The 18785-nt window shown below is 40.1% G+C and overlaps 1 protein-coding gene across 1 annotated transcript in view; it reads left to right on the forward strand.

Annotated features, from left to right (window-relative positions):
* clasp1a (cytoplasmic linker associated protein 1a) overlaps positions 1–1424 on the forward strand; it is a 181659-nt gene extending 180235 nt beyond the window's left edge. Inside the window, exon 42 of the mRNA XM_055638729.1 lies at positions 325–1424. Within this exon, the coding sequence (XP_055494704.1) occupies positions 325–411 (87 nt within the window). The 3' untranslated portion in view covers positions 412–1424. The remainder of the gene's footprint in view (positions 1–324) is intronic.
* The last annotated feature ends 17361 nt before the right edge of the window (positions 1425–18785 follow it).

Raw genomic sequence — 18785 nt, forward strand, 5'->3', positions numbered from 1 at the left:
ACCTGCAACAACTGCCTGTGAAGGAATCTTGTATCACTGACAGTAACATTTTCCACTTTCATCATTAATACCAGGTGTGCAGATGCTCAAACTAATTAATTTTACCTTGTAATATAGGTGAATAGAGGCAATTTTACTTCCATTGATAATACACAAAATCTCGGTCTTTGTGTCATGATTTATATGTAGAAAATGTAAATCCCTAGATTACTCATAACTTAATGTTGCTAAATTCAAATGAATAAATGCTTCATTCTTCAAATTAAGTATTTGCATGGATTGTTTTGTGTTAATATCAACTGTCTGCTTCTGTATCTTTTGCAGATGAAATTATTGAATTTGTATATAAAAAGGGCCCAGACGACAAACAGCAACAGTAGCTCATCGTCAGATGTATCAAGTCACAGCTAACGGATTGCAGCCATGTTTCTTTAGACAGATGAAGGCGTGCATCTTTAGAGACCTTTCTGCTCAATTTTTGAAATTCACGGGCCCCTGGAGTGAAAAATTGCTGCACATCAGTGTTTGTTCTTAAGTAATATATGCAGTTGCTTAGCTTTAATCTTACAGCTGTGACTTAATCATAACGTGATGCCTGTTTAACATGTGACCTAATGAATAGAAGAAGGCCTTGTAGTGTCTTCGGACAGTCCAGTGGTGATGTCAAGTGATGCAGCACTGATCCTAGGTTAGAATTTTGTCATCTTTAAATTTAAAGTATGTAATGTACATACTTGTATGAGTATTATTCCACAAGATATTCTTTTAAGTATTATATATTAGCAAATCACTGTTATTAAATTTCAAAAGTAATACCGTTGCTAGTATATCCTAGCAGCTACTTGATTAGACCTGCCAAGTCGGTTGCTAAGGCAAGTGATCTCTCACTGGACTGGACTTTCACTACTGCAGAGGACTACAGACTTTTTTTGCAAGTTCTGTCAGTATTCATTTTTTTATTTTATTTTTGCAATGCATTGAAGAACATGTGTTCTCTACCAAGTGGAGGCTTTTTTGCATGGCAACACAAAAAAGGCATGATTGTGCTTTTTGGGCATCTGTAAGACTACCATTTGGTGGAAAGTTCAGAAGCTATTGTATTATACACCTGTTTTTTTGTTTTTTTTCTCTCATACTTTCTCTTATTTGATCACTTTCTTTTCCAACACCCTTGACATTACTTGTCTTCAAGTTGGAAGTACAGGAGGTGGTGTGTTGTATGTCTTTGCCAGACTTTTGTCATCCCTGTCATTGAAATGAGTGTCCATGTCCTTCCTTGGCAGGAACTGAGAGAGCTCATCAAAATATTGTAGCCGAGATGAAAGTCAACTGAGAGTGATAACTTAGTTTCCTCTGCGAATCTACTGTTTATGGATCATGGAAAAATCCACTTATTTCACCTTCAATAAAATGTTTTGATTGGAGTTGCAAACAGTCACACTTTTATTTTTGAATTAGAACGAAGATCTAATGTGTAATTTAGCAGGTCTATGTTACTGTTCCTCTAAATGTATCCGAACAAATTGGTGGAAGAAAAGCTGAAATGATCATGTCAATTTAGACATTGCAGTTCACATTGGTATTTTGAGTTTGGCAGCCTAAGATGATGATTTGTCACATTTTATATTGTGCAATGGCAAGAACTATTGGATAAGATCTGTATAAATCACTGATCAGCCATTATCCTGCACATATTATAAACATGTACGCTGTGCACTCGCTTGAAAGACTTGAGTATCAATGGTATTCCAACTACGCATCCCTCTGGTGACAATCTTTAGTTTTAATTTTGCTATCATCACCAAAAACCTGTTTGCATTGACTTTTGTAGCTTTTTTTTTCAACTCTGCCTTTTATTGGCTGTTACCAGGGGGAAAAAATATTTTTACCCCCAGCACTGCCTATGACTTTGAATCTGTTGAATGAAACTGTTTTTTTTACAATTGTTCAGTTTTATTTGGTGTTTTCCTTTCCATCATAATTTAACAGGAGCTGAATTTTGACTTTTTCCAAGAAAAGATTAAGAATTACACTCGTGTCACTGGCAGAAGTGCCTAATAAAGAGTTACTATCATAATAGACCAACATAATTAGTCACAGATGAGCAAGATTTTCCACAAGGTCAGTCTTACCGCAGCAACAAGAATGTAGAGAGCATTGAGAGGAATTGGAGCAGTTAAAAATTAACCTTGCTCGGAAAACAAGCTTGTTTTTCAGGTTATCGCTGGCTGAAAAATAATCTTCCTTTTTAAAGCCTGGAGCTTTGACAACATGATTGTGATGCCATGGCCTCCTCAAGATGACACCTCCACAAGATGACAAGCCCTTTCTTGTTTTAACCTGATTAAAAACTTTAGAAAATCTGGTATTTCTTATCTATGCGATGTGAGTAAATTCTTGGCATTCCTGAACCCAGCTAGTGTAATAAACCGTGTTCAAGAAGGAACTGCAAATGCTGGAAGATCGAAGGTACACAAAAATGCTGGAGAAACTCAGCGGGTGCAGCAGCATCTAATGGAGCGAAGGAAATAGGTGACGTTTCGGGCCGAAACCCTTCTTCAGACTCTGAAGAAGGGTTTCGGCCCGAAACGTCACCTATTTCCTTCGCTCCATAGATGCTGCTGCACCCGCTGAGTTTCTCCAGCATTTTTGTGTACCTTAGTGTATTAATCCATTGGCTAAATGATGGCATAACATCGCTACTGTTTGGGATGGACCAACATTAAACTGTTCACCTTGTGCAATATGTGTAAATATAATCAGTAAATCTCATGCAAAACAATGACCAAAATGCTTCTAACTTGAATTTGCAACAAAGATAATAATAGAGTTTGATAGTACTGGGTGCAAAGTTCATGAGTCTTTCAGCCTCCATGTTATAGAATTGTTCCCATTAGTATAATAACCATAATCAGTATTACCCTCCTCTATTCTTTCTATGCCAAGACCCTAGATAAGTCTGACATTTTGATGTGGAACTTGTTTCCAGTTCTAATGGTATGGATGTTGTACTTAATGAGGAACAAGAATAGGATTGCATATTTAAGTTCTTTTAATTTTTATTAGTTTTCGGTAAATTATTTGTTGAAATTTCAGCTCCTTTCTATCCCCCCCCCCCCAAAAAAAAAATCAAATTTATTTGTTCTTTGTAGTACAAGGATATTTCTGTCCCCCTGTTTGAGAGTGCTTCAGAGGATCTTGTTGCTTTATGCAGGTAAAGGAACTAAAGTTGGTCACCTGGGGAAGCTTTTGTCGAGCACTCCCAAGAGAGCATGCGTTTCTTTTGAATGGGATAGTTATCCATGTGAATTTCCGTGACACATTTTACACTTTTGTACATAGAGAATAATTTTGATTTCTTAAGTCTCAATGATTCACTTTGAGGATAATCCAGATATCTTCAATTGCCTTTCGTATGTTTAACATGACAAAAATATTAGTGGTGTCATCTGAGGAAAGTAACAGCAGAAACTCAATTGTGTCAATTAAGTCCTCATTTGTTTTCTCTCATATTTTTGACCAAAAGTCATGTAATTATAAATTAATTGGTTCATCCTTTGAGGAAGTTACGTAGTTGGCAAACTAGTTGATATTTTTCTGTAAAGTGCTCATCATGATTCTTTTCATTTTATTACTGCATTTTATTTCTGGCTATTACAAGACTGAAATAATGCAAATGTTTTTAGTTTTTCAGTTGCATTTGAAATTAAAAACCCAACTGCTGTAATTCACAAATTGCTTCACATTTTCAAATTTCTTTTATGAAACACCAGAATCTGTGTGAGGTCCTTTTAACCTTTAGGTGAGCATAATGCTGCAGATAACATTATAGAAGATTTCAGACGACATGAGCAAGAATGCACTAAATGTGTAGTAAGGACGTGTTTTGTCGATGCAGTTCTCCTTTTCACACATTGGAGTTTTGTATTTTCTACAGTGCAATAATTTATTTTAAATTACCCGTGATTAATTATAAGGTAAGTATAGAAAATGGACAATATCTTAAACATTGGAATGTAACTAAACTGTGGCATGGAATGCGTTTGTTCAGATTATTCTTTTTTTTTCTAAAAAGCATGCCCGCTTTGTTGGGACCAATGTAAATTAGTGGAGAAAATTTGAAGTAATTTTAATGCGCTAGCATCTATTTTGTTTTCAAGTGTAGACAGCTGAAGTCGTTTTTAAAATGTGAAATTTTAGATTAAAAAATATGTGCTTGTGTGCAGGCAATAAACAAGCAATACCCAACACAGGCAAACTTTGGTATGAAAATAACATGCCATTAAAACCCCATAGATTTGCAAAGTGTAACTTAGAATGGCACCAATTTAAGTCCCGTTGATAATAATGTGGCATCTTCCCAAAAGTACAAATAAGATATTGTCCATATCATATTTAGATATCAGTGCAATTTTATTGCCGTTCTAGAGAAAACTGTACATACTGTGATTAAAGGATAATATAACCTAAAATTAACTGTAGGCTTGAATGGCATTTGGTTGGTGCATGCTGCGCTCTTTCCTTCCCACTTCCCCAATCTCCTTGATTCATTTGGCTGCCATTGACTGATGACAATAATGGGTCTTTTATTCCCTCAGTTTGTGCTATAGGCAAGTGAAAGGTTGGGTGTGTGGTTTATTTGTTTTATTTGTATTTCTCTGTAAAAAGAAAAAAGATTGCTGCTCTTGTAATTTCTTGAACTATTGGATGTAAAGGAAAAAAAACAACTAATTTTAACAGGTTGGTTTCCTGATTTTAGTACAATCTAATCTGCCATGTTTGAGTTATGAACAAAGAGGTCTCTCTCTTGCTGGAACTGAGGTATCTCTCTATTACACTACAGCAGTCGGTCTGCATGGTGCAGCAGTGTTGCCTTTACTGTTCATCCATCCCTCCTTCGGCTGCACGAATGGTCTAGGCATGGATGACCAAAATTATACAATCCTAATGTTTTTTACTTGTTTAGCCCAATGGTAATGTTCTGTTTTTGAGGCATGTGGCTATTTTTAAAGGTACACTATGTGTGCTCACCTTGAATTTAAACTAACTGCAGAAACAAAACTGATGTCAAGCAAGGATTTTGTTTTGTAATCTGTTTTATGATAGCATACTAACAGCTTACAGAGACTAGATAAGTAACATACATTACTGTCACAAGAATGGCCTTCTCTTGACATATAATCAAGCTTATTGTTTAAAGAGGAAAGAAACCAAATTTTGTAGATGATACCAGAACTTTGCTAAACTGGTATAATATAAAAACATCAGAAGTGCATCAGAATGGTTCCTAGCAGAGTACTCATTGAGCATGTACCTTTTTTGCTTTGTCATGTAATATCCACATTGGTATTTATATTATTTGTTTCATCTGTGTGTTACAGCAACTGTACAGATAATACCTGGGTTTTGTTAACTTTCACCTGTTGATAGAATTTGCTTTGAAGAAAAGCTCAACAAAAATTAAGTTTGCTGTAGAATAAAACCCTCCATGAAGAGTTTGATATCTGTTAAGCCTTTTTATTTGTTCTTAAAATGCATCTTGAAACTGGTCTTTCATTCAGGCACTTATACAGGGAATAAATAATAAAGTTTTAAGGAGATTTTGAAGAACCTGGCCTCTTTGTGAATACGTCGACTATTGTAGGGAATAGCCTTAAAGTGCAGGCTAGCCGATCATTTCACTGAACTCCTCCGCTCAGTCAGTTTAAACCTACCTGATCTCCCGGTTGCTCAGCACTTTTACTCCAACTCACACTCCCAATCTGACCTTTCTGTCCTGGGCCTCCTCCGGTGTCAGATTGAGGCCCAGCACAAATTGGAGGAACAGCACCTCATATTTTGCTTGGGTAGCCTACGCCCCAGCAGTATGAACATTGACTTCCCTAACTTCAAATAGTCCTTGCTTTCCCTTTCTCCATTCCCTCCCCCTTCCCAGTTTTCCCACCAGTCTTACTGTCTCCGACTACATTCTATCCCTGTCCCGCCCACTCCCCTGACATCAGTCTGAAAAGGGTCTCGACCCGAAACGTCTCCCATTCCTTCTCTCCAGCGATGCTGCCTGTCCCGCTGAGTTACTTCAGCATTTTGTGTAAGCCTTCAAGATTTATTTTGCTGAGATTTTTTAGTTTAGTGATAAAACTTAACTAAGTCTAGTTTTAGCCCACCGAGTCCACGCCGACCAGCGATCCCCGCACATTTAACACTATCCTGCACACACTAGGGACATTTACACATTTTTCAAGCCAATTAACCTAAAACCTGTGCATCTATGAAGTGTGGGAGGAAACCCACATGGTCATGGGGAGAACATACAAACTCCGTACAGACCACCCGTAGTTGGAATCGTACCCGGGTCTCCGGTGCTGCAAGCGTTGTGAGGCAGCAACTCTACCGCTGCGCCACCGTACCGCTGTCAATATGTCAGTTCGTTCACACAAACAATTTGTCGCCTTTCAAATAAATTATTGATATTAATTCTTCTAATCTTATCACCCTTGTGTTAGTCTTGAAATTAGATTACTGCTTTTCCAAAAAGAAATTGAGATACCTGAATTAGTTAATTATAAAGTTTTTTACCTCTACACTTCTAAATCTCACTCTCATAAGTTATCATTACTTGAGTTGATCTGAATAATGACTGCTTTAATATTATGGTTAAGTTCCTGAAATAATATCCAGAAGCCCTGTCTGTTCATATGAGGACAAGAGTTCACATCACAAAATCGTATTTTAGGGGTTAAAATGTGGATGATATTAGAACCTTGAGTTGGTGTGCATTTGGGTAAGCATGAAACTAGTTTCTATTAAAGTCACTATGAAACCACTGGGTTAAAAGGTTACCTGCTTTGGTTTGTTTTTATGACTCCACACCGCCTTCAGATCAAGGACAAATAAGGATGGAAAATAAATTCAGTGAATGGGAAATAAATTCAGTTATGATAGGTACCCTACAATTACTTGTTTGCAGTAAAAAAAAAAACTTTAATTAGCCAAGGAAAATGCTAGAGATCTGAAATTAACAAACTCTGGAAAAGCTCGGCAAGTCAGAATCTATGAAATAAAGAACAGATTTATTATTTTGTTCAGTGACCTCCAAACATACTGAATTCTAAATAGTGCATCAGGAATAATTAACTCCTGTGAGATTTAGCAAACTAAAACTCTTCATTTTTGGCTTGTCTCAAAGCACATCCATTTATGTCCATTTCCCATACCAGCCAGTTTTATTTAAATTTACTTTCATGTGGAGAATCTTACATGTACTAATAACCAATTGAGAAAGCTAATGTAATTATCTGAATCAGTCACTTATGGTCCCAAACCCACTCTTGAATGAATATTTTAATCGAAGCTGGTACTAAGGTAAAGAAATGAAGGTCGACACAAAATGCTGGAGTAACTCAGTGGGACAGGAGCATCTGTGGAGAGAAGTAGTGGGCGACGTTTCGGGTCGAGACCTTATTTCAGACTGAGAAATGAGGGACTGCTGCATTTAGATTAAATTCTAAGTTTTGTGTTTTCTCATAGAAACATAGAAAATAGGTGCAGGAGTAGGCCATTCGGCCCTTCGAGCTTGCACCGCCATTCAATATGATCATGGCTGATCATCCAACTCACTTCTTCCTGGTATCCAGTCCACAATGGACAGCCAATAAATGTTACTGCTTTAGGTATATTCAATGTTTCAGAATCCAGAGTTTGTGTAGAGAATTCCTAAGAATCACAACATTCAAATTGGGGGAAAGGTAAGTAAGTGAGTGGGTGGGATAACATAGGGGGACCGACACTGATATCTGCAGCATTGATAGTACTGTGATAACTGCAGGATGTAAGGTTTAAGGGCGTCTTGCCAGAGGGGGAGAGGGAGCAGCCAGTTGTACTCCATATGAGTAGTTAAGTTACAACTAAGGAGGCTTTGCCAAGCAGTTCAGGACAAAATTGAAAAGCGGAGCCTCAAAGGTGGTCAGAAGGTACGTTGGGATTATTACCAAAAATCTTTTCATGTGGTAGAGGATTAGGTATGATTAGAGAAGTAAATGTGTTCCTCATAGATTGGTGTGGACAAAGCTGGTCCTGATGTATCGGAAACTGATACCACTACAAGGAAGAGAGAGCTGTTCCATTACAAGTTTTGTTCTTTGAACCATGCTGAGATCAATAGCTTGACAAGTGTTTAACAAAGGTTGCAAATTGTGTTAAGCTAATTCAACGCAATGTGGGGATTCTGGTGACAGTACGTTTAACAAATCGGAAAACTATGGCACGGGATAGTAAAGGGTTGAAAATTAAAATATGGTAGGAAGATACAAGCAAAGGTATGCACCAGGAAGAGATCCTGAGATGAAAAAAAAGATAAAAAGTTAAATCTTAATGTTTAATTTGAGTACACAATATTTTGTAATGAGATAGATGCACTGATGGTGCAAATGGCTATTAAATCAAACTCATTTTAGTTTTATTACAGAAATGAGGTTGCAGTGTGATCAGGACCTGGGACCTCAATAGTCCGAATTATTCAATATTCCAAAAGACGGAAGAAGGCTGGGCCGTGTTGATAATTAAGGAGGGTATACAGTGCATTCAGAAAGTATTCAGACCCCTTCACTTTTTCCACATTTTGTTACGTTACAGCCTGATTTTAACATGGATTAAATTCATATTTTTATCATCAATCTACACTCAATACCCCATAATAAAAAAAGTGAAAACAGGTGTTTAGAAATTTTTGCAAAGTAATTAAAAAGAAATAACTGAAATATCACATTTACATAAGTATTCAGACTATTTACTCAGTGCTTGTTGAGGTATCTTTGGCAGTGATTACAGCCATACGTTTTCTTGGGTATGATGCTCCAAGCTTGGCACACCTGCATTTGGGTAATTTCTCCCATTCTTCTCTGCAGATCCTCTCAAGCGCTGTCAGGTTGGAAGGGGAGCGTCGACGTACAGCTATTTTCAGGTCCCTCCAGAGATGTTCGATCGGGTTCAAGTCTGGGCTCTGGCTGGGCCACTCAAGGACATTCACAGACTTGTCACAAAGCCACTCCTGCGTTGTCTTGGCTGTGTGCTTAGGGTCATTGTCCTGTTGGAAGGTGAACCTCTGCTGCAGTCTAAGGTCCAGAATGCTCTGGAGCAGGTTTTCATCAAGGATCTCTCTGTACTTTGCTCTGTTCATCTTTCCCTCATCCTAACTAGTTTCCCAGTTCCTGCCGCTGAAAAACATCCCTACAGCATGATGCTGCCGCCACCATGCTTCACCGTAGGTAAGATATTGGCCAAGTGATGAGCAGTGCCTGGTTTCCTCCAGACGTGACGCTTGGCAATCAGACCAAAGAGTTAAATCTTGGTTTCATCAGACCAGAGAATCTTGTTTCTCATGTCTTTTGGCAAACTGCAAGCGGGCTGTCATGTGCCTTTTACAGAGGAGTGGCTTCCGTCTGGCCACTCTTCCATAAAAGCCTGATTGGTGGAGTGCTGCAGATATAGTTATCCTTCTGGAAGTTTCTCCCCTTCTCCACAGAAAAACTGGAGCTCTGTCAGAGTGACCATCGGGTTCTTGGTCACCTCCCTGACCAAGGCCCTTCTCCCCCGATTGCTCAGTTTGGTCGGGCGGTCAGCTCTATGAAGAGTCTTGGTGGTTCCAAAGTTCTTCCATTTAAGATTGGCGGAGGCCACTGTGCTCTTCGGGACCTGCATTGCTGCAGAAATTGTTTTATACCCTTCCCCAGATCTGTGTCTCGACACGATCATGTCTCGGAAGTCTACGGACAATTCCTTTGTCTTCATGGCTTGGTTTTTGCATTGTCAACTGTGGGACCTTATATAGGCAGGGTTGTGCCTTTCCAAATCATCAATCAATTTAATTTACCACTGGCGGACTCCAATCAAGTTGTAGAAATATCTCAAGAGTAATCAATGGAAACAGGATGCATCTAAGCTCAATTTTGAGTGTCATGGCAAAGAGTCTGAATACTTATGTAAAAGTGATATTTCAGTTATTTTTAATTACTTTGCAAAAATTTCTAAACACCTGTTTTCGCTTCTTCATTCTGGGGTATTGTGTGTAGATTGATGATTAAAAAAAAGTGAATTTAATCCATTTTAAAATAAGGCTGTAACAACAAAATATGGAAAAAGTGAAGGTGTCTGAATACTTTCTGAATGCACCGTATGTTTCAAAATGGGGCAAAATACAAAATGGGGATATATCAAGGACACATCAGAAGGGAATTACAATTAGTGGTTTTAATCTGGATGTTGATTGGCTTAATAAAAGTGCAAGGGTACTATGGAAAAATAAATAATTTGCACAATGCATCAGGGATTGTTTCTTCAAGCAATAAGGTACAAAACATACCTGAAACAAACTTAGATCTGTCGGGTCGAATGAGGTAGGATTAGGTAGAATAAGAGATTTTGTAGTTAAGGATCCCCAAGGGAGTGATAGAAACATAGAAAATAGGTGCAGGAGTAGGCCATTCGGCCCTTCGAGCCTGCACCGCCATTCAATATGATCATGGCTGATCATCCAACATCAGTATCCTGTACCTGCCTTTTATCCATACCCCCTGATCCCTTTAGCCGCAAGGGCCACATCTAACTCCCTCATGATCACACCATGGTTGTAATCTAGATACTGGTTGAGAGTGAAGTACTCTGGTCTAAAATGGTACAAAAAAATAATAAATTATTCGTCATTATGCCTTTGGAATTACAGTGTCTGAAATGGATTAGGAAAACAGGCTAAAGGAGAAGTCAGTAGATAACCATGGCAGCTTTTTAAACCGTTTAAGCAATAAATTCCCATGTATCCAATCAGGAAGAGGACTCTGTGAAAGAGGAATTATCTGCAGTTAACTGGAGATCAAGGAAAAGATTGAATGAAAACTAGTGGTTGGCCGGAGAATTTGCAAATTTTAAGGAACCATCAAACCCTAAAGAAAAAAAATAGGAGGGAGAAAATTGATGGAGAATAAATTGCCAAGTTAAATCAAAACCACCATCGAGCTTCTATGGATAGATAGTAAGTAAGTTTATTGGCCAAGTATTCACATACAAGGAATTTGCCTTGGTACTCCGCCCACAGGTAACAACATGACATACAGTGACAGTTACGAATGACTCAGAAAACACTAAACATTAATAATAATAAGACACCATTGATCAAGAATGTGAACCAACAAAATACCAGATCAAAGGGAGGCTACAGATTTTTGGCTGTTTAGTAGAGCAACTACTCGTGGATAAAAACTGTTTTTATGTCTGGCTGTGGCAGCTTTGACAATCCGGAGTCACCTTCCAGAGGGAAGTGATTCAAAGAGTTTGTGGCCAGGGTGAGAGATGAATTTGCCCGCTCGCTTCCTGGCTCTTGCAGTGTACAGTTCATCAATGGAAGGAAGGTTGCAGCCAATAATCTCTGCTGATCAGATGACTCGCTGCAGCCTCCAGGTGTCGTGCTTGGTGGCTGAGCCAAACCAGACCATGATGGAGAAGGTGAGAACAGACTCTACGATGGCCGTGTAAAATTGGACCATCATTGCCTGTGGCAGATTGTGCTTCCTCAGCTGCCGCAGGAAGTACATCCTCTGTTGTGCTTTTTTGACTGTGGAATTGATGGTAGCCTCCCACTTAAGGTCCTTGGAGATGATGGTTCCCAGGAACTTAAAAGACTCCACAGATGTGACTGTGGTGTTGTTGATGGTGAGGGGAGGGGGAGCTCTCCTAAAGTTTACAATAAATTCCACTGTCTTAAGAGCACTGAGCTTTAGGTTGTTGCTATGGCACCAGGATGTCAGCTGTGACACTTCCTGTCTGCAGGCAGATTCCTCCCCATCCTGGATCAGTCCAATCAGGGTTGTGTCGTCCGCAAACTTGAGAAGCTTGACAGAGGTGTCTGTGGAGGTGCAGTCGTTGGTGTAAAGAGAGGAGAGAGTATGCAGCCTTGCGGTGCTCCTATGCTGAGCGTTTGCAGGTCCGAGATGTGCTTTCCCAGCCTCACATGCTGCTTCCTGTCTGTCAGGAAGTTGGTGATCCACTGACAGAGGGGTTCAGGCACAGTCAACTCGGAAAGTTTGTAGTAGCTCTGGCACAATGGTGTTGAATGCAGAGCTAAAATCAACAAACAGGATCCTCGCATAGGTCCCCTGGCGGTCTAGGTGCTGCAGGATGAAGTGCAGGCCCAGGTTGACTGCATCATCCACAGATCTATTGGCCCGATACGCAAACTGCAGAGGGTCCAGCAGGGAGTTTGTGATATTTTTCAGCTTGGCTAGCACAAGCCTTTCGAGTGTCTTCATGACTACAGAGGTCAGTGCGACAGGCCTGTAGTCATTAAGACAAGTAATCCTTGCCTTTTTGGGTACAGGGACAATAGTGGAGACTTTGAAGCAAGCAGGGACAGTACATGTTTGCAGGGACTGGTTAAAAATGTCTGTATAGACCGGTGCCAGCTGTTTGGCACGGAGCTTAAGAGTAGATGTCAGGACATTGTCAGGTCCTGGAGATTTCCGGCTCTTTTGTCCTCTAAAAAGCCTCTCCACTTCCTCTATTTTTATTGCTGATATTGGATAAGTTATGTTGTGCAGCACAGAGGGTGTGGGTGATTGGAGGGGGGTGGTAGAAAGGCCCAGTCTTAACAGACTTGGTCAGGCTGTGAGTGGGTGTGAAGTGTTGGTTGGGATGGGAAATGGTCCAGTCTTTTCATACTGAAGTCTTGCCTTAAGTAGGTGTGAAGTGGTGAATGGGAAGGAGAGGGTGCAGGGTCCATTCTTTTTAGACTGGAGTCTGGCTGTGTTGGTTGGGGAGGGGGTACCAGGGTTACGTTTCTGATTTTAAAACAAGTAAGAGGGTAGCCGAGATAAATGTGGGGTCCCTGAAGTATGAGATTTGTTAATTAATAATGAGGTGGCAGATCATTTAAACTTCACAGTGGATAGCTACAAATATCTTAAATATAAGTGGTTGGTTTCAAATAGGAGGGAAAAATGTATTGAAATTCCTAGCTTCTGGGCAAAGGGTTGGAACTATGTCAGCCAGTCTCCACAATCCAAGTATGGAGCTAATTTTTAGAATAAGTAACTGTTCAGTCAAGGTCACAGCATTCCAGAAGCAAGGTCACCAGAAGTGTAGTATTCGGATCACGCTATTGCATGAGCCATTGTCAACGTGCACAGAAACAGGTGAGAGGATTGGACGTCTGAAAAAACTACGGTCTTCTAACCCACCTTGCTGCACGACACAGCCCACGAAGTCCATGCTAACCAATAATCAACCATTTAATGAGCCTGAAGAAGGGTCTCGACCTGAAATGTCACCCATTCCTTCTCACCAGAGATGCTGCCTGTCCCGTTAAGGTAATCCAGCATTTTGTGTCTACCTTTGATTTAAATCAGCACCTGCAGTTCTTTCCTATACCAACCATTTAAACTCATCCTACATTAACCCCACTTTTAAAAAAAATTCTCCACATTACTATCATCTCCATCCAGATTCTACTGCGATAATTTGCAGTATTAACTAACCACCACCCGCACCTCTCCGCGATGCGAAAGTAAACCTATGCAGTCATATGAAGAACATGTAAACTCCACACAGAGAGCTTCTCGTTTAGGATTGTAGGGATCTCTGGCTCTGTGAAGCAGCGGCTCCACTAGCTGCCGCACTGTCTCACCCTCTGGACATTGCTGGAGTCTGGTGTGAATCCAAAACCTGGTTGTAAGGCAAAACCTGGACAAGACCTGCCATACAGTGCAGCTACTACAGTGCTGGAGCATTTTCCATGTCTGGATCTTTAAAATTGGAATCTTTATAAGAACTAGTTTGTAATTGGTTGGTACCCAGATTTAGTCACTACACTGGTGGCTGTATGTAGTGCTGCCAAGTCCATTAGGGTTAGAATTATTTCCCTCGACCTCTCCATTGCTTTTTTTTTGCCTCTTTTAGAAATGTGCCTTTTAGCTTAACTCTTCGACTAGGTTGGGCTTTTGTGACTTGATACCAATTTATTTTTGTTTAATGGCACTCCCATGAAGTATGTTGTCAAACTGGATAAATGCCATTTATTGTTTTTGGATAAAGTTAATGGGCTCTTGGTGTTTTGTTTTTTATTTATTACTTTCTGTGATGAGCTTGACATTCTTCTCATTCTCACACAATTGTAAGAATGACTTGCTTTGAGTCCATCTTATGGGTTCCGAGGTGCCAATGAGGCCAATAACTACAGATTCTTACACAGATTAGAGTTAGAGACGTCTGACTGGGTGGGTGTGTAGTTTGTGAAATAGGTGAGCTTTTTATTCAAGGCATTAACTTCATGGCCTCCAGGTTCTCAAAGTCAACTTGAATGATCCTTCTTCATTGTAAGCTGTCCCAGGCCAGAGGTCTCGGCAAAGCAGTAGGGTTGCTGCCTTGCAGCGCCGGAGAGTGGGGTTCGATCCCGATTGCGGGTGCTGTCTGTACAGAGTTAGTACATTCTCACCATGACCGCGTGTGTTTTCTCCGAGATCTTTGGTTTCCTCCCACGCTCCAATGACATACAGGTTTGTAGGTTAATTGGCTTGGTATCAATGTAAAATTGTCCTTGGTGTGTAGGATAGTGTTATGGTGCAGGGATCGCTGGTGGGTGCAGACTCGGTGGGCCTAAGGACCTATTTCAACACTATCTCTAAACAAAACTAAAAATAAGTCAGTGGATCGTTAAGAAACCTCAGAGAACCTCCATTGCTTGATTGAAGAAGAGGAGACCTGAAGATTAAGACCTCAGAGTGAGGAAGTAAGCTAATGGATCCTGAGAAGATTGAACAAGGATACAGACAAAATGAAAGGATGTGCGCCAGGACATAAGTTCGACAGGAAGTTGCCTTATTGTGCTAATTCTGGGACGAGATTACAAAATTATTTCCAATAAGTTCCTCATTAATATTGTTAATTCTCACATCATTAATCAATCCATAACAATCCAAATTACTTGCTTACTTGTTTGTACTATTATTAATTGAAAAGAAAACACAATTTAACAAAAACAAACTGAAATAATCAACAAGCATTTTTTTGGATAAAATTTTAAATGGCCCTCTTCAACATTAACTCCATAATGACACCAACTCGTAATAAAAGTAGCAATCTTACTAAATGTAAAAATAGTTTTCAGTGAATAGAGAGAGGTGTGTCTGTAAAGCTGCACCAGGTAAAACTTCATTGGTCTGGTCCTGGCACATAAATAATTAAATACACTTGACTCATTTGGGAAATAGGCTAAACGAAAGTTTAGTCTTACGGTGAAATGCTGTTGGTTTGGAGCAAAGAGTTTTCTGAATGTATGAAATATGAACCGAAAATACTGGAAACGCTCGGAAGGTCAGGCAGCATCCATGGAGAAAGAAAAATATTTGTTTTATTTAAAAAGCAACAGAATGACAGAATGGAGCAGCTGGGCTTGTACACTCTGGAGTTTAGAAGGATGAGAGGATATCTTATTGAAACATATAAGATTATTGAGGGTTTGGACATGTTCTCAATGTTGGGAGAGTCCAGAACCAGGGGCCACAGTTTAAGAATAAAGGGTAAGCCATTTAGAACAGAGACAAGGAAACACTTTTTCACACAGAGAGTTGTGAGTCTGTGGAATTCTCTGCCTCAGAGGTTTCCTCCAGACGTGAGGCTTGGCAATCAGACCAAAAAGTTAAATCTTGGTTTCATCAGACCAGAAAATCTTGTTTCTCATGCCTTTTGGCAAACTGCAAGCGGGCTGTCATGTGCCTTTTACAGAGGAGTGGCTTCCTTCCGTCTGGCCACTCTTCCATAAAAGCCTGATTGGTGGAGTGCTGCAGATATAGTTATCCTTCTGGAAGTTTCTCCCCATCTCCACAGAAAAACTGGAGCTCTGTCAGAGTGACCATCGGGTTCTTGGTCACCTCCCTGACCAAGGTCCTTCTCCCCCGATTGCTCAGTTTGGTCGGGCGGCCAGCTCTATGAAGAGTCTTGGTGGTTCCAAAGTTCTTCCATTTAAGAATGGCGGAGGCCACTGTGCTCTTCGGGACCTGCATTGCTGCAGAAATTGTTTTATACCCTTCCCCAGATCTGTGTCTCGACACAATCCTGTCTCAGAAGTCTGCGGACAATTCCTTCGTCTTCATGGCTTGGTTTTTGCACTGTCAACTGTGGGACCTTATATAGGCAGGGTTGTGCCTTTCCAAATCATCTTCAATCAATTTAATTTACCACTGGTGGACTCCGATCAAGTTGTAGAAACATCTCAAGGATAATTAATGGAAACATGATTGCATCTAAGCTCAATTTTGAGTGTCATAGCAAAGGGTCTGAATACTTATGTAAAAGTGATATTTCAGTTATTTTTAATTATTTTGCAAAAATTTCTAAACACCTGTTTTCGCTTCTTCATTCTGGGGTATTGTGTGTAGATTGATGATAAAAAAAAAGTGAATTTAATCCATTTTAAAATAAGGCTCCACCACCCGCACCTCTCCTCGATGCGAAAGTAAACCTATGCAGTCATATGAAGAACATGTAAACTCCACACAGAGAGCTTCTCGTTTAGGATTGTAGGGTTCTCTGGCTCTGTGAAGCAGCGGCTCCACTAGCTGCCGCACTGTCTCACCCTCTGGACATTGCTGGAGTCTGGTGTGAATCCAAAACCTGGTTGTAAGGCAAAACCTGGACAAGACCTGCCATACAGTGCAGCTACTACAGTGCTGGAGCATTTTCCATGTCTGGATCTTTAAAATTGGAATCTTTATAAGAACTAGTTTGTAATTGGTTGGTACCCAGATTTAGTCACTACACTGGTGGCTGTATGTAGTGCTGCCAAGTCCATTAGGGTTAGAATTATTTCCCTCGACCTCTCCATTGCTTTTTTTTGCCTCTTTTAGAAATGTGCCTTTTAGCCTAACCCTTCGACTCGGTTAGGCTTTTGTGACGATACCAATTTATTTTTGTTTAATGGCACTCCCATGAAGTATGTTGTCAAACTGGATAAATGCCATTTATTGTTTTTGGATAAACTTAATGGGCTCTTGGTGTTTTGTTTTTTATTTATTACTTTCTGTGATGAGCTTGACATTCTTCTCATTCTCACGCATAGTAAGAATGACTTGCTTTGAGTCCATCTTATGGGTTCCGAGGTGCCAATGAGGCCAATAACTACAGATTCTTACACAGATTAGAGTTAGAGACGTCTGACTGGGTGGGTGTGTAGTTTGTGAAATAGGTGAGCTTTTTATTCAAGGCATTAACTTCATGGCCTCCAGGTTCTCAAAGTCAACTTGAATGATCCTTCTTCATTGTAAGCGGTCCCAGGCCAGAAGTCTCGGCACAGCAGTAGGGTTGCTGCCTTGCAGCGCCAGAGAATGGGGTTCGATCCCGATTGCGGATGCTGTCTGTACGGAGTTTGTACATTCTCACCATGACCGCATGGGTTTTCTCCGAGATCTTTGGTTTCCTCCCACACTCCAATGACATTCAGGTTTGTAGGTTAATTGGCTTGGTATCAATGTAAAATTGTCCTTGGTGTGTAGGATAGTGTTATGGTACAGGGATCGCTGGTGGGTGCGGACTCGGTGGGCCCAAGGACCTATTTCCACACTATCTCTAAACAAAACTAAAAATAAGTCAGTGGATCTTTAAGAAACCTCAGAGAACCTCCTTTGATTGATTGAAGAAGAGGAGACCTGAAGATTAAGACCTCAGACTGACGAAGTAAGCTAATGGATCCTGAGAAGATTGAACAAGGATACAGACAAAATGAAAGGATGTGTGCCAGGACATAAGTTCGACAGGAAGTTGCCTAATTGTGCTAATTCTGGGACGAGATTACAAAATTATTTCCAATAAGTTCCTCATTAATATTGTTAATTCTCACATCATTAATCAATCCATAACAATCCAAATTACTTGCTTACTTGTTTGTACTATTATTAATTGAAAAGAAAACACAATTTAACAAAAACAACCTGAAATAATCAACAAGCATTTTTTTGGATAAAATTTTAAATGGCCCTCTTCAACATTAACTCCATAATGACACCAACTCGTAATAAAAGTAGCAATCTTACTAAATGTAAAAATAGTTTTCAGTGAATAGAGAGAGGTGTGTCTGTAAAGCTGCACCAGGTAAAACTTCATTGGTCTGGTCCTGGCACATAAATAATTAAATACACTTGACTCATTTGGGAAATATGCTAAACGAAAGTTTAGTCTTACGGTGAAATGCTGTTGGTTTGGAGCAAAGAGTTTTCTGAATGTATGAAATATGAACCGTAAATACTGGAAACGCTCGGTAGGTCAGGCAGCATCCATGGAGAAAGAAAAATATTTGTTTTATTTAAAAAGCAACAGAATGACAGAATGGAGCAGCTGGGCTTGTACACTCTGGAGTTTAGAAGGATGAGAGGATATCTTATTGAAACATATAAGATTATTGAGGGTTTGGACATGTTCTCAATGTTGGGGGAGTCCAGAACCAGGGGCCACAGTTTAAGAATAAAGGGTAAGCCATTTAGAACGGAGACAAGGAAACACTTTTTCACACAGAGAGTTGTGAGTCTGTGGAATTCTCTGCCTCAGAGGTCGGCGGATGCCGGTTCTCTGGATACTTTCAAGAGATCTAGATAGGGCTCTTAAAGATAGCGGAGTCAGGGGATATGGAGAGAATGCAGGAACGGGGTACTGATTGGGGATGATCGGCCATGATCACATTGAATGGCGGTGCTGGCTCGAAGGGCCGAATGGCCTACTCCTGCACCTATTGTTTATTTAGACAAGGTTAAACA

The sequence above is a fragment of the Leucoraja erinacea genome, chromosome 7 (assembly GCF_028641065.1).
Source record: "Leucoraja erinacea ecotype New England chromosome 7, Leri_hhj_1, whole genome shotgun sequence".
NCBI classification, from domain to species: Eukaryota; Metazoa; Chordata; class Chondrichthyes; order Rajiformes; family Rajidae; genus Leucoraja; species Leucoraja erinaceus.